Raw genomic sequence first — 16,533 nt, 5'->3', positions numbered from 1 at the left:
CATGTAATCCAGTTCAAAGCAGATAATCTGGATTTTATATGGCAGTGTAGAAGGTGCCTGACATTGAGATGTGTGGCGGAAAATTGCAGAATATACATTTTCCTGAAAATTATAGGATGCTGCTTCGTTCAATAGAAAAATGCACACAACATATGTCTGTTTATCCATATTGTCTAGGCTGCTGTAGTGTAATCTACCATGTTAGATGGGCTATAGGCATTATATGAAGTTTTCTTCTTCTAATTAGACAAGTATTGGAGCAGACTAACACATCAATGCACTGTTAGGCTTGTTTCTATTCATATTTCATAAAATCACTTGTTTCTCAGTAAATTTCAATAGAAATAGTCATGGAAAATGTGGTAAGTTATCTGTGTCCACAAAGTAACATAGATCCTTTAGTGCAGTGGTTCTCAACCTGGGGTCCCCAGATGTTTTTGGCCTTCAAATCCCAGAAATCCTAACAGCTGGTAAACTGGCTGGGATTTCTGGGAGTTGTAGGCCAAAAATAAAATATTCAACTAGTTCTGAAAGAAGCATTTGCTCAATTAAAAATAATGACTGATAATGACTGCAAAGGGTGACGGAGTAAAGCTGAAAATACTAGCTATACTCAGCAAAAAATAGTTAAACTGCTGATATTCACAGAGCAATAGATTCAAATTGCAGGAAAAAAAGATTCCACTTAAACTTTAGGAAGAACTTCTGACACAAGAACTGTTCGGCAATAGAATATGCTATCTCAGAGTGTGACAGAGGTTTTTAAACAGAGGTGGGGTGGTCAGCTATCAGGGGTGCTTTGATTGTGTATTTCTTAATGATAGAAAGGGGTTGGACTGGATGGTCCTTGTGGTCTCTTCCCATTCAAATGATTCTGCTATTTACCATATACAGATTTCTTTAGCTGCTACCATGCTGGAGCCCCCGGTGGCGCAATGGATGAAATCCTTGTGCCAGCAGAACTGACGACTGATAGGTCAGCGGTTTGAATCCGGGGAGAGCGCAATGAGCTCCCTCTATGAGCTCCAGCTTCCCATGGGGGACATGAGAGAAGCCTCCCACAAGGATAGTAATACATCAAAACATCCAGGCATCTCCTGGGCAACATCCTTGCAGACAGCCAATTCTCTCACACCAGAAGCGACTTGCAGCTTCTCGCTCCTGAGATGAAAAAAAGCTGATACCATAAAAAAAATATTTTTTGATTTACTGTATTTGTATACCGCCTTTCTCAGCCTATCAGCAACTCAAGGCGGTTTCCAACAAAACAGTATACATAGTATCATAATACAGTTTAAAACATTAAAACAGTATAAAACACAACAAGGCAAAAAAAAAACCCAGCATCATTAGCGTCTCCTTATTATCAAGCATTGTCCAGTTCCATCATCAAGTCGTTAGATTTCCTATATCAATTACTCTGCATTTGTAAACGCTTGCTCAAATAGCCAAAACGTTAAGAAGGAGGGAGCAGATCTAATCTCCTTAGTGAGGGCATTCCATAGCTGAGGGGCCATTACTGAGAAGGCCCTGTCTCTCGTCCCCGCCAGACGTACTTGTGACTGAGAACAGGGCCTCCCCGGACAATCTCAAGGTCCTTGAGAGTTCATAAGGGGAGATGCGATTGGACAGGTAAGTTACCTGTCCGATGTATTTTCAGATGTTGTCATTTTGTTAAATATAAAGGAAGCATAAGCTATTTACATTGTAATAAAAACTATAATAAAATAATTTCCACAAAAAACTTGAATGTGTTTGACATATTATTTAAACTAAATATGTTAAATGAGACAACATTATTTAGAGTAAAGGAATAAAATCTGATTCTTCTTTCTGCAGAAACTCATTTTACTGCTAACACAACAATCTGATCTATACAGAGAAATCTGCCCACCAAATAAAAACACCTACTGCTGAAAGTAAATGTAGAGAACAGCACCTAAAGGTGTCCGATAATCCCAGACTATAACTTCACAACTAAAATGTGTGGACTTTTGTGCAGGAGACTTACACAACAATCCATTTACATGATTTGGAAAATCAACATGTTACAAAAAAAATCCAAATGTTGCAACAATTTTGATCATAAATAATTCAAGTCTTTAAGCAGTTGTTTATCTCACCTTTCTAATGTCATATGATTGCACAATGATATAGAGGGAACCTTATAATTTTAGCATCACACTTGCTATCACATCTTCCCTGATCCTTAATTAAAACGTATTTTCAAGACAAAATAATTAGTTCAGTCAAATTATCTATAAAAAGAAGTGAATAAACTAGTTGTAATGTTAACTCTTCGTTGCTGACACTCTTGAGTGTTACCATAGACCAGAGCTTTCCAAACTGTGCAAAACGTTGGTGTGCCAGCTAGAGTGTGTCGGTATGCCACATGAAGTAATAAATAACCTCTGAGTCTATGTGAAATATGCAATAAATCATATATTTCAGTAAAACTGGTTTACTGTGTTGTGAAATGATGCATGTCTAAAAAGTGTGTCACCAACATGTAACAGTTCGAAAGATCTGCCACAAACAATCTTCTTTCAGTCTCTCAAATTTTGGCTTAGTCCAGTAATTCCCATGGACTATGACAGCAAAAGAACAGCCACAGGAACCATTGATATAGATTACTCTATGAAGGATTAATCTTGAAAACACAAGGATAAATCCGTCTTAATACATTTAGAATGTCTTAGCACAAACATTTACAGTAATTCCCAAGCAAAGGAAACATATTTACTTAGTTGATTTCAACCAATCAGTTTTAGTAAAGCTGTCTGAAAGCTGTCAATTTTCATGCCAACCAGGGAAAATCAAGATAAATCTTAGAAATGGGGGGAAATATCTTTAATTATTGTGGCACAGATGGTCAATATCAAGCCATGCCTTGCTGGTTTTTGTTGGTGAGTGGTAGATTCCATGTTAATGGGGACTGTTGAGGGGCTGAACTATAGTTTGGAAGAAAAAAACATGAACGAATTCTTATGCACACTGTACATATCAATATAAACTTACTAGTATTTCAATAGGAAGCTTGGGCCTGTGAGCCTTCTAATCAAGCTGAAAGAAGAAAGCGCAAAAGCTGGGTTGCAGTTAAACATCAAAAAACCAAGATGATGGCAACAAGACAGATTAATAGCCTGCAAATAAAGGGAAAAAACGTGGAGGCAGTGACAGGCTTTGTATTTCTAGGTGCAAAGATTACTGCAGACGCAGACTGCAGCAAGGAAATCAGAAGACGTTTACTTCTTGGGAGGAGAGCAATGACCAATCTCAATAAAATAGTGAAAAATAAAGATCTCACACTGGCAACAAAGATCCACATAGTCAAAGCAATGGTATTCCCCATAGTAACCTATGGATGTGAGAACTGGACCATAAGAAAGGCTGAGTGAAGGAAGATAGATGCTTTTGAACTCTGGTGTTGGAGGAAAGTTCTGAGAGTGCCTTGGACCACCAGAAGATCCAACCAGTCCATACTTCAGGAAATAAAGCCTGACTGCTCATTGGAGGGAAGGCTATTAGATGCAAAGATGAAGTAATTTGACCACATCATGAGAAGACAGGAAAGCTTAGAGAAGACAATGATGCTGGGGAAAATGGAAGGAAAAAAGAAGAAGGGCCGACCAAGGGCAAGATGGATGGATGGTATCCTTGAAGTGACCGGCTTGACTCTGAAGGAGCTGGTGGCAGACAATGAGATCTGGCATTGGCTGGTCCATGAGGTCACCAAGAGTTGGAAGCAACTGAACAAATAAACAACAAAACAGTCAAGTCAATTAAGATTGTTGTTGTGTGCTTTTGTTTCAGACTTAGGGCAACCTTAAGTTTAAAGTTTAGGGTGTGAGGGCGCAGGTAAACGAAGAGTCACATCAGGTCTGCAGGCCTTAGTTTGGAGACCCCTGCTTTAGTACATGTTTATTTTTTTAATAAAATTGCTATAGTGATCCTAAATTCAATTTATTAATTATATTTAACTTCAACAGTACATTACTTTGTTCTGTCTGACCTACACGTTTGTAATTAACTACAAATAGCCAGTGTGATGTGGTTTAAGTATTTGGACTACAGCTCTGGAGACAAGGATCTGAATTTCTGCTCAGCAGTGGAAACCCACTGAGTGATTTTGGCCACATCATAATCCCTCAGCTTCAGAGGAAAGCAAAAGCAAATCCTCTATGAATAAATCTTGACAAGAAATCCCATGATATGGTCATGGTAGGATAATCATAAGTGAGAAATAACTTGAAGACACACAACAACAGTGGCAATAAATGCAAAGTGTGAGGAGAATCATATCATGCCTCGATTCTGAAATGAATGTCTTGGTAGCAAGTGCAATAACAGTTCCAACCAAAAAATCCCACATGTGAGCATGTTTTCTGAATTATCATTCAAAAGCAAATTACAATGATAAAGTTGATATGTTTTTACAAAGAAAAAATAGAAATATCAGTTGCTTACACTATTATACTATAAGTTAAAAGAGTTTTGTTTTTGTTTTTTTCCTTAACTAATATTTCAAAGGAACATTTCCTAGAACTTCTCGATTCAGTATCATGAGGGAGCTGCTTCTAAATCAAGTACATTTAAAAATTATGCTGGCATCTTCATTTAAAATTTATTTAAAGTTCTATGTACCTTAACCTTTGCATGTACCGCTCTAACATGATTGTCTACAGAAGCATAAGATGGGTACATGTCCCTAGTATTCATTGGCAGTCTCCTACCCAAATTTAAAAATGGTTGTCAATAATGTGAAAATTAAACAGTTCAGGCTCTTGCAGACCTCTGAACATTGATTAAGCACAACCATTTCTCATTTTGCTTCCACAGATATCCCCTGACGATCCAACTGCTAGTCGGCAGAATAATATATTAATCAAAGTTTCTAAGATCAAGAAAATCCTTGTCCTTTTGATCTACTTGAGGAGCTTTTTTTCAATGTCCCATCCACTATAGAAACTTTGTGTGGAGCTGATGAAGCCTCTTGTTTTCTACATTAACAGTGACAAATGCCATGTTCTAAGGATTTTCCTCCCACTGTCTCTCTGTAGGCTTCTAAATGTCATTGAATGTGACACAAAGGATCAAAGCATGTGTGCATAAACACTAAAAGAGAATGCACAGGAGTTTTGTCATGGTGAGCACTACACATACAGATTATGCTTACATACCACCATACTAGTATACCCCATGCTGAAATTCCTGCCCATACCCTTGCATCCCCAACAAGGTAGGCAGTTACATTACATGAAAATGGTTGAACAAACATCCTCCACACTACTACTCTCTTTAGCTTGAGTCAGTCTTACAGAAACAATATAGGCAGTTCTAACATCCTCGTTCCTAGCTTTAAAATGCTGCTATAACTTTATCACCAGAAGGCATATACATTCCACAGAAAAAAAAGTGACTGAAGACAGGTAAGTCGAGAATAAGCTAAATTTCCACCAGAAATGTGCAAATGAAGGCAAATAGTGCAGAGGGCACAAATTACAGTATCTTCCATTGTTTACTTTTATATAGGGCTGGCTCAAATTAGGCTGATTTTTTTTCCCAGAGGTTAGATTATAACAATTATACTGAGGAACAATTTATCACTTAAATGGTCCAACTGAACTCAGGTCCACATGGCAAGAACTAGCACTCAATACATCTTTATTTCACCCATGTCACTAAAATATTTAATGAATGCAGCTCAATCGATTCAATAGGAATATTAAATTATTTTGATTTGTAGAAAACGGAAGATTCCCTCTGAAATTCAGTAGTAATTAACAATACCACTAAGATGTCAAGATACAAGCTGCAAAACAAGACCTCTTGACACAGAACCACAGAGAGAAAACACGATTCCATGTTCTGTAAGTTGTTGCAATCACTACACAAGAAAATCACAATATGCTTACAATTCGTATTTCTTAATCAATACTACTCAAATAATTTTAAACAGACATAAAATATAACACTGAATTTGAACCCAGTACTATGAATCTGATGGAAAAAAATGTTAAACCAATGACAAACATTTTTCTCTCTCAAAAACACATGCAAATATGTCTTAGGACTGCTGTTAGGGTAAACTATCAAAATACAATTGAAATGTCAGAAATTAGTTTAGAATTTCATACAATTGGTATTCTATCACTAAGATTACACTAATGGCAAAACATAAATGATTCTAAAATCATCAGAATGCCTTATAATGACAATAAGAAAGTTTTTTATAAAAATTATAACAAAACTTGTGGGATGGATATTACATTAAAAAGTATGGATAGGAGAAAACATGGCACAGAACTATATAAACTCTATTTTTAAAAGTGATTATATACGCTGATGCTTTTAATTAAAATAGAAAAATGTAACAAAAAACTGTTTATAACTCAAGGCTACTTAAGAGGTGTCTTCTTATATAAATCCGTCGTTGGCATTAGAGTGTGGAAGCATGGAATGTAAGTGTCCCCTTTCCTTCATCAGGTATCATCACAAGGAGAAGAGCAGAAGATTTAGCTTCCCCTTCCAATTATATTTTGCTTCATAGACAAAAAAGACAAAAACATTATTAATGTAATGTACCTATAGAAACTTGGAAAATAAATCTTTCTGCAGAATTTTTTTTAGTAATGTAATGTACCTATAGAAACTTGGAAAATAAATCTTTCTGCGGAAAAAATATCTTTCAGACATCATTTGCCCTCATGACTCCTCGGGGTAAAGATAATAAATAAATGGTAAAATAAAAACCTGTATATCAGATCAGATTCAAAGTGGTATTCTTTAAGAATCATACTGTAAAAGGGTTGTATTGTAGTTGGTATCTTGGGAGGATTTCTAGTCAGCCTTCCATATCTACAGATTCAGAATTCACAGATTCAACCATCCACAGCTTAAAAATATTGCCTTCCACAAAAAAAAAAAATCCCAACCCCCTCCCCCCAATATTGATGTTTTATAAAAGAAACACCATTTTACTGTGCCATTGTACACAATGAGACTTGAACATCCACAAATGTTAATATTCACGAGGGCTCCTGGAGCCAAATCCCAGTGGATACCATGAGCTCCCTGTACTATATTTCCTTTCTTCTTCTGATTACAGTAAGGTTTGCATTTTAAAAAATACATCTTTTTTTAAAAAGAAAAGTTTTCAATACACTAATTTTGGCAACATGATCACTGAAAGCATGGAGAATGTGGTTAGTCTATTTGTAAATTATTCAGTGCTATTTTATGGGCCACAGCTGCATTGCTGAGTGGAAAAACCAAAGGTGTAACAGCTGTATTCGGATATATAGTGGGATGCCAACTCAGGAGAAAGAAGATTCAGAACACATTATTTCTGAGCAGATTAAGGAAATAACTTGACTTGGACAAAAAGGTTGTGCAGCCCTAAATAGCTGCATGCAGTAGAGTGTTGAGGCACACACAGAGACACACGCTCATAAGTGAACACAAAAACACAATCTCAACACCATATGTATCCACAATCATCCACATTCACAGAAGCACAGTTGCCTGCTTTGGCATTATTGAAGAATGAGGTTAATGCCTCCCTAATTGTACCAATCTAGGCTATCTTGAGATCAGCAGGGGCTAAAGCTTCTTTCTCCAGAAATTCTAAATACTTTTGCTCTATTGCTGAAAAGAACCAGTGTCGAGGCAAAATGTTCCATCATATAACCCCCAACTGCTGTGCCCCACTCGAGATCTCTGTCAATTCTGAGAAGGGAATACTGAAGGGCTCTCTGTCTGGACAACCAGACCGATCCTAATGGTTTCCTCTGATGTGACTTTACCTCTTAACAAGGAATTGTCCCAGATGGACCTGTATACTGCTTGTGCTACAACCAGCATGACTGCCCAGAGAACTTACCTGTATATACTTGAGTATAAGCCGACCCGAATATAAGCCGAGGCACCTAATTATACCACAGAAAACTGGGAAAACATATTGACTCGAGTATAAGCTGAGGGTGAGAAATGAAGCCGCTACTAGTAAATTTCAAAATAAAAATAGATACCAATAAAAATACATTAATTGAGGCATCAGGTGGTGAAATGGTGTTGAATATTTACATAAAATTGTAATTTGAGATAAGACTGCCCAACTCTGATTAAATCATTATTCTAACCTTCTTCAATGTAAATGTATTTACGTATCCTTCCAACAATAATAATAAAGTAAAATAATGAATGTAATAATAATAATAATAATAATAATAATAAAGTAAAATAATGGAAATGCAATAACAGTTAAATAATTGTAATAATAGAGTAAAATAATAAATGCAATAATAATAAAATATAATAAATGTAATAATAATCATAATAGAGTAAAATACTGTAAATGTAATAAAATAATACATGAAATAAAAATAATACTAATAACAGAATAAAATAATAAATAACCTTGACTCGAGTATAAGTCAAGGGGAGCTTATTCAGCCTAAAAAGGGGGGCTGAAAAACTAGGCTTATACTCGAGTATGTACAGTAATTATTCTCTGTCTTAGTCCAAGGGCCCACTCCAAGTGAGATATCAAACAGGTGGCTGTTCCAAAGAGTTCAACTCGCTGCTCTCCCACTGCAGCATTTGCAATAGCAAAAGAACAGAGCTGGGCCAGTTCTCCTTAACCAATATAGTACTTTCCTCCAGAAAAATAGTGGGATGCATGCGAAGTTGTTATCTCCAAAACTGCTTCATGGACTAGAGAATTCATCTTGTTTCATAGAAGAGCACTCCTAAGAACAGTGGTATCTCTGATGAGTTGATTGATTGGGCAATAAATGAGAGAGGGCAAAGATTTTTGGGACACAGGGAGAACTGTTGAGGGCTGCAGGTAGATTACAGGTTGGCCACCTGTGATTTTTCCACCTGGTCCACCATCAATGTTTTGGCTGCAGCATTCTGAGACAGCGAGAGTTTATGAATGTTTTTCAGAGGCAGATCCATGTAAAAATAATTGCAGTAGTCTATTTGACATTTATTTCTGAGCATATATTAACACTGTCCGATCACATCCATTTAGCTGAACAAATTTGTTCCTGATTATCACCAATACCTGTGCACCCAAATTCAAAGAAGGATTCAGAAGAAGCCCCAAAACAGTAATATAATCTGGCACAGGTGAATTTCCTTTTCCCCCAAAAAAACCCTATATTGATCAGAAATACTTCGGTTCTTTATAGATTTTTTTAACTTATTAACCCATAACCGATTACTTACTGAGTCCAACTATTAATTCAAAACTTCAATAGCCTCTTTAAACTGAGACCGAAAGAAGAAATATTGGTTAAGTCTTTCATAGATATGTCACACTGAAACCCAGGAGACCTCTTCCTGCAGTTTCGCATACATGATGAGACCTGACGGAAGTGCAATGCTAAAGACCAAGAAACCTTCAAAAAGAATGTTAGATAAAATCCTAGGGAACAGGCTAATATGACAGACTGTGTCTGCACTGTACCACTACAAATTGCAGGGAAAGGCTCCTGTTTCTGTATTTCTCCATGAGAAATAAGAAGACTAGGCTGGAATCTTTCTGTCTGCAGAAAGCACAGCTCAGTTCATCAGTCAGTTACTGAAGCCTATCTAAAATCGGAAATAGTACAGGTCATAGAACTAGGTCACAGATAGTTACCAGGAATACCAATATGGAACACTATCCCACTATCCCTTTAATAAAATAAATATCTAATAAAAATGATTTCAGTATGTACACAAACAGCACTGATCAATATAGGATATAAGAATGTGGTCAACAGAACAAACAACAGCATAAAATACTCTATAAATAAAACGTATAGCACACTCATCTCCTTCCATTTTTGAGACAATATATGCACCTTTATGTTATAAATTATACACTGAAATAACACAAACAGGGTCCAATACACAGCTTCAAAACAGCAAAGTCTCAAAACACAGTAATACTCTTTGAGAACCCGCAGGCAGATCATTCTTGCTCCATCTCCTTTCCCCCACAAGAACAGTGACCTAGTTCATAAGAGTTGTTTTCAGACTGAAATGAGGAAGTGCTTTAACAGACCTGAGCCTCAGGGAAGGGTATATAAGTCTGGCACTTATGGCATCAGCATCAATGAGGACAGCCGGGAGGGGGGGTGGAGTATATTGGCAGAGCAGCTAAACAGGGAAGACGGATATGAACATGTGCACACCAGCAGATGCTTACGGAGCACCTCCACAAAAATATATAAGAGGCAATGTTCCCCAAATCCTTGCATCTGGGTGAAAAGTATGCATAGAAAAGGGGTGAGGCGGGGAAAACAAGACACCAGAAGCGTATTTCTGTCTCTGTCAGAAAATACACATAAACAGGGTGGCAGAAAGGATTCACTGGAGTGGGGAGGATGGGGACAGGGAGAGACACCAGCTGGCGCGTCTGCTGCTGCTGCGACACCAGAAGGAAGGCTCAGTGTGCCTTTCAGGCCAACACAGCATCCCTGATCCCAAATGCTTGGCAACAGGAATATTCCAGATTTTCCATTTTTTGTTTTGATTTGGGGATACCTGTATTTGCACACATGTACATAATATTGGTACATAATGACCCAAGTCCAAACAAGAAATTAATTTATGTTTCATAAACACAAATAGTGAAATTAAGTTTACCTTCTATACAGGCAGTCGCCGAGTTATAAACATCCAACTTACAAACAACTTACAGTTAAGAACGGGGCTGAGACAACGGGAAGTGAGAAAAATCCACTCCAGGAAAGAAAGTTCACTTCTCAAAGAGTTATCAGGGGGAAAAGATGTCTCCACTGAAGCTTTATTACCAATCCTTGTTCCTACAACAAGCCATATTTTTCAAACTCCAATTATCACAAGGACAGAAAGTGAAGTGAAATCTTCTGAACAGGGGCAGAAACAGCAAAACAAAGGGGAATTAACCCTTCCCACTGCTATCTAAAGCTTATACACACACATATATGCATATATAGATGGAATTACAATTTTAAATGTACCCGTTTCAACTTACATACTAATTCAACTTTAGAACAAACCTACAGAATTTATCTTGTTCGTAACTTGGGGACTGCCTGTATGGCACTTTGAGTTATAAACCACATGCAAAGGAACAAAAACTCTTCTTTGTAGTCTGTATTTTATTCTTTGAAAATCCAATATTCGCAGGAACAGAAAGTGAGGGAAAATCTCCTGAACAGGGGCACAGACAGCAAAACAAACACCCTTCTCTATGCTATCCAAAACATGTGTGTATGTATGTATATGTGTGTGTGTTTATGGCTGGAGTTACACTTATAAATTTACCTCTTCCGACTTACACTCAAATTCAACTTAAGAACAAACCTACAGAACCTTTGGGAACTGCCAGTATATGCAAAAGCCCAAATATGCAAACATACATATAAAAATATACAGCCTCATCACACCAGAGCATGGATCCACTTTAAATCCGCTTGCTGCGTCCTGGGGTTTTGTAGTTTAGGGAGACCCAGGACCTGATTGGCTGAGCAATTTAAATGCTCTTCTCCTAAACTACATGCCTCAGAATTCTGCAGAAGTCACTAACCATGCTAGAGTCATATAACCCAGAATATCAAGGCATAAAATCTCACAATATCTACTTTGAACTGGGTAATCTGAGTCCACACTGCCCTATATTCCAATTTAAAGCAGATATTCTGGGTTATATGGCTGTGTGGAAGGGCCCCTAGTGTAATAAGGTCCTCAGGGCCCTTCAATACAGTCATATAACTCAGAATATCAAGGTAGAAACTCTCGCAATATCTGCTTTGAACTAGATTATCTGATTCCACGCTGCATATATCCCAGTTCAAAGCATAAAATGTGGGAGTTTATTCAGCTGTGTGGAAGGGGCCTTAGACAGGCAGATAGGTGTATGTATGTATGTGTGTGTGTGTGTGTGCGTGTGTGTATATATATATAGATAGATAGATAGATAGATAGATATAGATATATAAAAGCTATCCCCTGCCAAACGTTTGTGTGTGTATGTATGTGTATATCTGTGTGTATATGTGTATTTATGTGGTTATGCACATGCATTTTTATGTATTTTGGGTTTTTTTTTTTGTTTTTTTGGGGGGTTGCTTTTTAAGTCTCTTCTGATGTGTTTTTCAGAGTTTTATGAGTGATGGTCTTGTGTCCAAATTTCATGTCAATTTGTCCAGTGGTTTTTGACTTATGTTAATCTCACAAATGAACATTACATTTTTATATATATATATATATATGTATGTATGTATGTATGTTTGTATATAACACAACAGTGCCTAGCTGGCTTGATGGATCTGGACCAAACTTGATACACAGACTCTTCATTATCCAATTTATATTTATTTATTATTTATTTATTTACAACTTTTATATCCTGATCTTCTCTACCTCCGTAGAGGGACTCAGACCGGCTGACAGCAAAAATTCAATGCTAACAGTAAAAATCTAAAACAGGGGTCCTCAAACTAAGGCCCGGGGGCCAGATACGACCCTCCAAGGTCATTTACCCGGCCCTCGTTCAGGGTCAACCCAAGTCTGAAATGACTTGAAAGCACACAACAACAACAACAACTACTACTACTACTACCCTATCTCATCAGCCAAAAGCAGGCCCACACTTCCTATTGAAATACTAATAAGTTTATATTTGTTAAAATGGTTCTTCATTTTAATTATTGTATTGTTTTTCAGTGTTTTTTTGCGCTACAAATAAGATATGTGCAGTGTGCATAGGAATTCATTCATGAGGTTTTTTTTCAAATTGTAATCTGGCCCTCCAACAGTTTGAGGGATTATGACCTGGCCCTCTGTTTAAAAAGTTTGAGGACCCCTGATCTAAAACATCATGCATCAACAGTGAATTAACAAATACATATAGGATAAAATACATAAAAGCCATTTGTCATGATAAAATCATGTCCAATTCAGTCCGTATATTGTGGTGAATAACCGATCTCAGCCATCATTCTGCAAAAGCCTGATACTGGTAGGTTGTTTCAAGGGGAGGCCGGATAGAGGGTGATGGGAATTGTAGTCCACGCACATCCATTGTGCCCTGTCAATTAATCTGGACCTTTTTTTTTTTTTTTTTTTGTCGTGTCAGGAGTGACTCCTGGTGTGAGAGAATTGGCCAAGGACGCCCGGATGATTTGATGTTTTTATCATCCTTGTGGGAGGCTTCTCTCATGTCCCCGCATGAGGAGTTGGAGCTGATAGAGGGAGCTCATCTGCCTCTCCCCGGATTCGAACCTGTGACCTGTTGGTTTTATTTATTTATTTATTTCGGTTGCTTCTACCCCGCCCTTCTCACCCCAAAGGGGACTCAGGGCGGCTTACAAAAGCAAGGCACAATTTGATGCCCACATCATATAACAACAATAAGACAAAATAACATCCATTAACAGAAAACAACAATTCTTGCAAGGCGAAAACAACCATAAAACCAGTAAAAGCAATAAAACCAATACAAACCATTTCTCCTCATTGACGGTCAGCATTTCGCAATCTCATAGTCCAGTTTCCAATTCCACAATTGTCAATCCTGTCAGTCCTATCCATCTGGTTGTCCATATCTAGTTGTCAGATTGCCCGAAGGCCTGGTCCCACAACCACGTCTTTACCTTCCTCCTGAAGGAGAGGAGGGATGTTGATGCCCTAATTTCCCCCGGGAGTGAGTTCCACAGGTGAGGGGCCACTACTGAGAAGGCCCTGGTCCTCGTCCCCACCAACCTCACTTGTGATAGCGGTGGGGTCGAGAGCAGGGCCTCCCCAGATGATCTCAGACTCCGGGGTGGGACGTAGAGGGAGATACGTTCAGACAGATACACTGGACCGGAACCGTACAGGGTTTTGTAGGTCAAAACCAGCACCTTGAATTGTGCTCGGAACTGAACCAGCAACCAGTGGAGCTGACACAGCAGGGGGGTGGTGTGGTCCCTGTATGTCGTGAGCAATCTGGCTGCCGCTCGCTGGACCAGTTGAAGTTTCCGAACAGCCTTCAAGGGCAGTCCTGCCGGCAAAGGGGTTTAACCCACTGCGCCACCGGGGGCTCCTATCTGGACCAAACTTGGTATACAGACCCTTAAGGGCCCTTCCACAGCCATATGACTCAGAATATCACGACAGAAAATCAATATATGCTTGGTATGGATTATCTGAGTCCACACTGCCCTATATCCAAGTTCAAAGCAGATAATGTGGGTTTTATGTATTGTCGAAGGCTTTCATGGCCGGAATCACTGGGTTGATGTAGGTTTTCTGGGGCAATATGGCCATGTCCTAGAGGCATTCTCTCCTGACGTTTCGCCTGCATCTATGGCAAGGTAGTGTGGGTTTTATTCTGGGGGCTGAGATACTCTCAGGGTCGGGGGCGGGCTGAGAAAGGAGGATGGGAGGTGTAGTCCCGCCACATCCAGCCTGGGACCGTGACCGGTCTTCCCCGCCGCCCTGGGCCCTTCGGGACGAGGGATGCTCAGGGAAGTTTGTGCTGGGATGCCTTCGCGACCCAGAGAGAGACGCCCGCTTCCCCTTCTCCCTTCCTTCTTTCCTTCCTTCCTTCTTTCCCCGGGCGGGAGGCACTCACTTTTTGTGGGGCTGCTGCTTCTCCTTCCTGCCGGGCGCCGCCGGGTGTTTGGCGCGCCGCCTCCGGGCCTGCAGGGCCAGCACTGTGCCACAAGGGAAGGAGAGGAGAGAGAGAGAGAGAGGTTGAAGGCTGCTGCTCCTTCCGCGCCCCTTCTCCGCGCTCCTTCCCCGGCCCCCTCGCCTCCCTCCCGGGCCCCGCTTCGGCTACCTTTCCGGGAGCTCATCCTCCTCCTCCTCCTCGCCGACTCCGTGAGGGAACGCCGGGCGCCCACCGAAGAGCAGCAGGAGCGGCAGCCGCCCCGTTAGCAAGCGCGCATGCGCTCTTCATCCCAGCCCAAGCGCGAGGCGGCGCCGAAGCAGGAGGGGGGGTCGTCGCTAAGCAACCAAGAGGCGGCTGGGCCAAGATGGCGGACTGGACCTCCTCTGAGGGAATCCCAACTTTTGCAGAACTGGGCTGCTGTGAGTTTTTTCTGGCAGCCTGAAAAACTCACAGCAACGCTCGTCCCTTCCACACTGCTGAATAAAAGCCCACATTGTCATCATTGAACGGGAATACATCGCAGTGTGGACTCAGATAGTCCAGTTCAAAGCAGATATTGTGGGATTTTCTACCTTGATATTCTGGGCTATGGGAGCCCCCGGTGGCGCAGTGGGTTAAAGCACTGAGTTGCTGAGCTTGTTGATCGAAAGGTCACAGGTTCGATTCCGGGGAGCGGCGTGAGCTTCCGCTGTCAGCCCTAGCTTCTGCCAACCTAGCAGTTCGAAAACATGCAAATGTGAGTAGATCAATAGGTACCACTCCGGCAGGAAGGTAGCGGTGCTCCGTGCAGTCATGCCGGCCACATGACCTTGGAGGTGTCTACGGACAACGCTGGCTCTTCAGCTTAGGAATGGAGATGAGCACCACACCCCAGAGTCAGACATGACTGGACTTAATGTCAAGGGACTACCTTTACCTTTACCTTTATTCTGGGCTATATGGCTGTGTGGATTTATTTATCGTGTCAGTTGCAACAAATGCTCCATTCAGCAAAGGACAAGAGGGATCCTCTCACTTCTGCAGGAGTCTACTGTGTACCATGCAGCGGTGGACAAGTCTATATGTTGTTCACTCGTTCAGTCGCCTCCAACTCTTCGTGGCCTCATGAACCAGCCCACGCCAGAGCTCCCTGTCAGCCGTCACCACCCCCAGCTCCTTCAAATTTATAATATAATGTAATGCAATATAATACTAATAATAACATGATATTATAATTATATATTTATATTACATATAAATACAGAGAGCTCTGGCGTGGGCTGATCCATGAGGTCACGAAGAGTCGGAGACGACTGAACGAATGAACAACAACAACAATATTACTAATAATATTACAATATAATTGGTATAGTATAATATAGCAATATTTAAAACTGATATTGTATTATGCTAATAATATAATATATTGTATGTATATATACCTTGTAAGCCGCTCTGAGTCCCCTTCGGGGTGAGAAGGGCGGCATATAAATGTCGTAAATAAATAAATAAATAAATAAAGGTCAGTCCAGTCACTTCAAGGATGCCATCCATCCATCTTGCCCTTGGTCGGCCCCTCTTCCTTTTACCTTCCACTTTCCCCAGCATAATTGTCTTCTCTAGGCTTTGCTGTCTCCTCATGATGTGGCCAAAGTACTTCAACTTTGTCTCTAGTATCCTTCCCTCCAATGAGCAGTCGGGCTTTATTTCCTGGAGGATGGACTGGTTGGATCTTCTCACAGTCCAAGGCACTCTCAGCACTTTCCTCCAACACCACAGCTCAAAAGCATCTATCTTCCTTCGCTCATCCTTCCCTAAGATCCAGCTCTCACATCCATAGGTTACTACAGGGAATACCATGGCTTTGACTATGCGGATCTTTGTTGCCAGTGTGGTGTTTCTACTCTTTACTATTTTAT

At 40.0% G+C, this 16,533-nt stretch overlaps 1 protein-coding gene across 3 annotated transcripts in view; it reads right to left on the bottom strand.

Moving 5' to 3' along the window:
* The window catches only part of SRPK2 (SRSF protein kinase 2), a 138,154-nt gene extending 123,240 nt beyond the window's left edge, over positions 1-14,914 (bottom strand). Inside the window, exons 1-2 of one of the 3 annotated variants that reach the window (XM_067468818.1) lie at positions 14,804-14,914; positions 14,597-14,678 (exon numbers count right to left, since the gene is read on the bottom strand). In XM_067468818.1, coding sequence (XP_067324919.1) covers positions 14,597-14,678; positions 14,804-14,819 — 98 coding nt within the window. In that variant the 5' untranslated portion in view covers positions 14,820-14,914. Of the gene's footprint in view, positions 1-14,596; positions 14,679-14,803 lie in introns of those variants that run through there. The other 2 variants (XM_067468817.1, XM_067468819.1) reach the window with 2 other exon arrangements.
* Between the last annotated feature and the right edge of the window lie 1,619 nt (positions 14,915-16,533).

The sequence above is a fragment of the Anolis sagrei genome, chromosome 5 (assembly GCF_037176765.1).
Source record: "Anolis sagrei isolate rAnoSag1 chromosome 5, rAnoSag1.mat, whole genome shotgun sequence".
Taxonomy (NCBI): Eukaryota; Metazoa; Chordata; class Lepidosauria; order Squamata; family Dactyloidae; genus Anolis; species Anolis sagrei.
The sequence above is the reverse complement of the archived record's forward strand: the minus strand, read 5'-3'. Positions and strand labels throughout refer to the sequence as shown.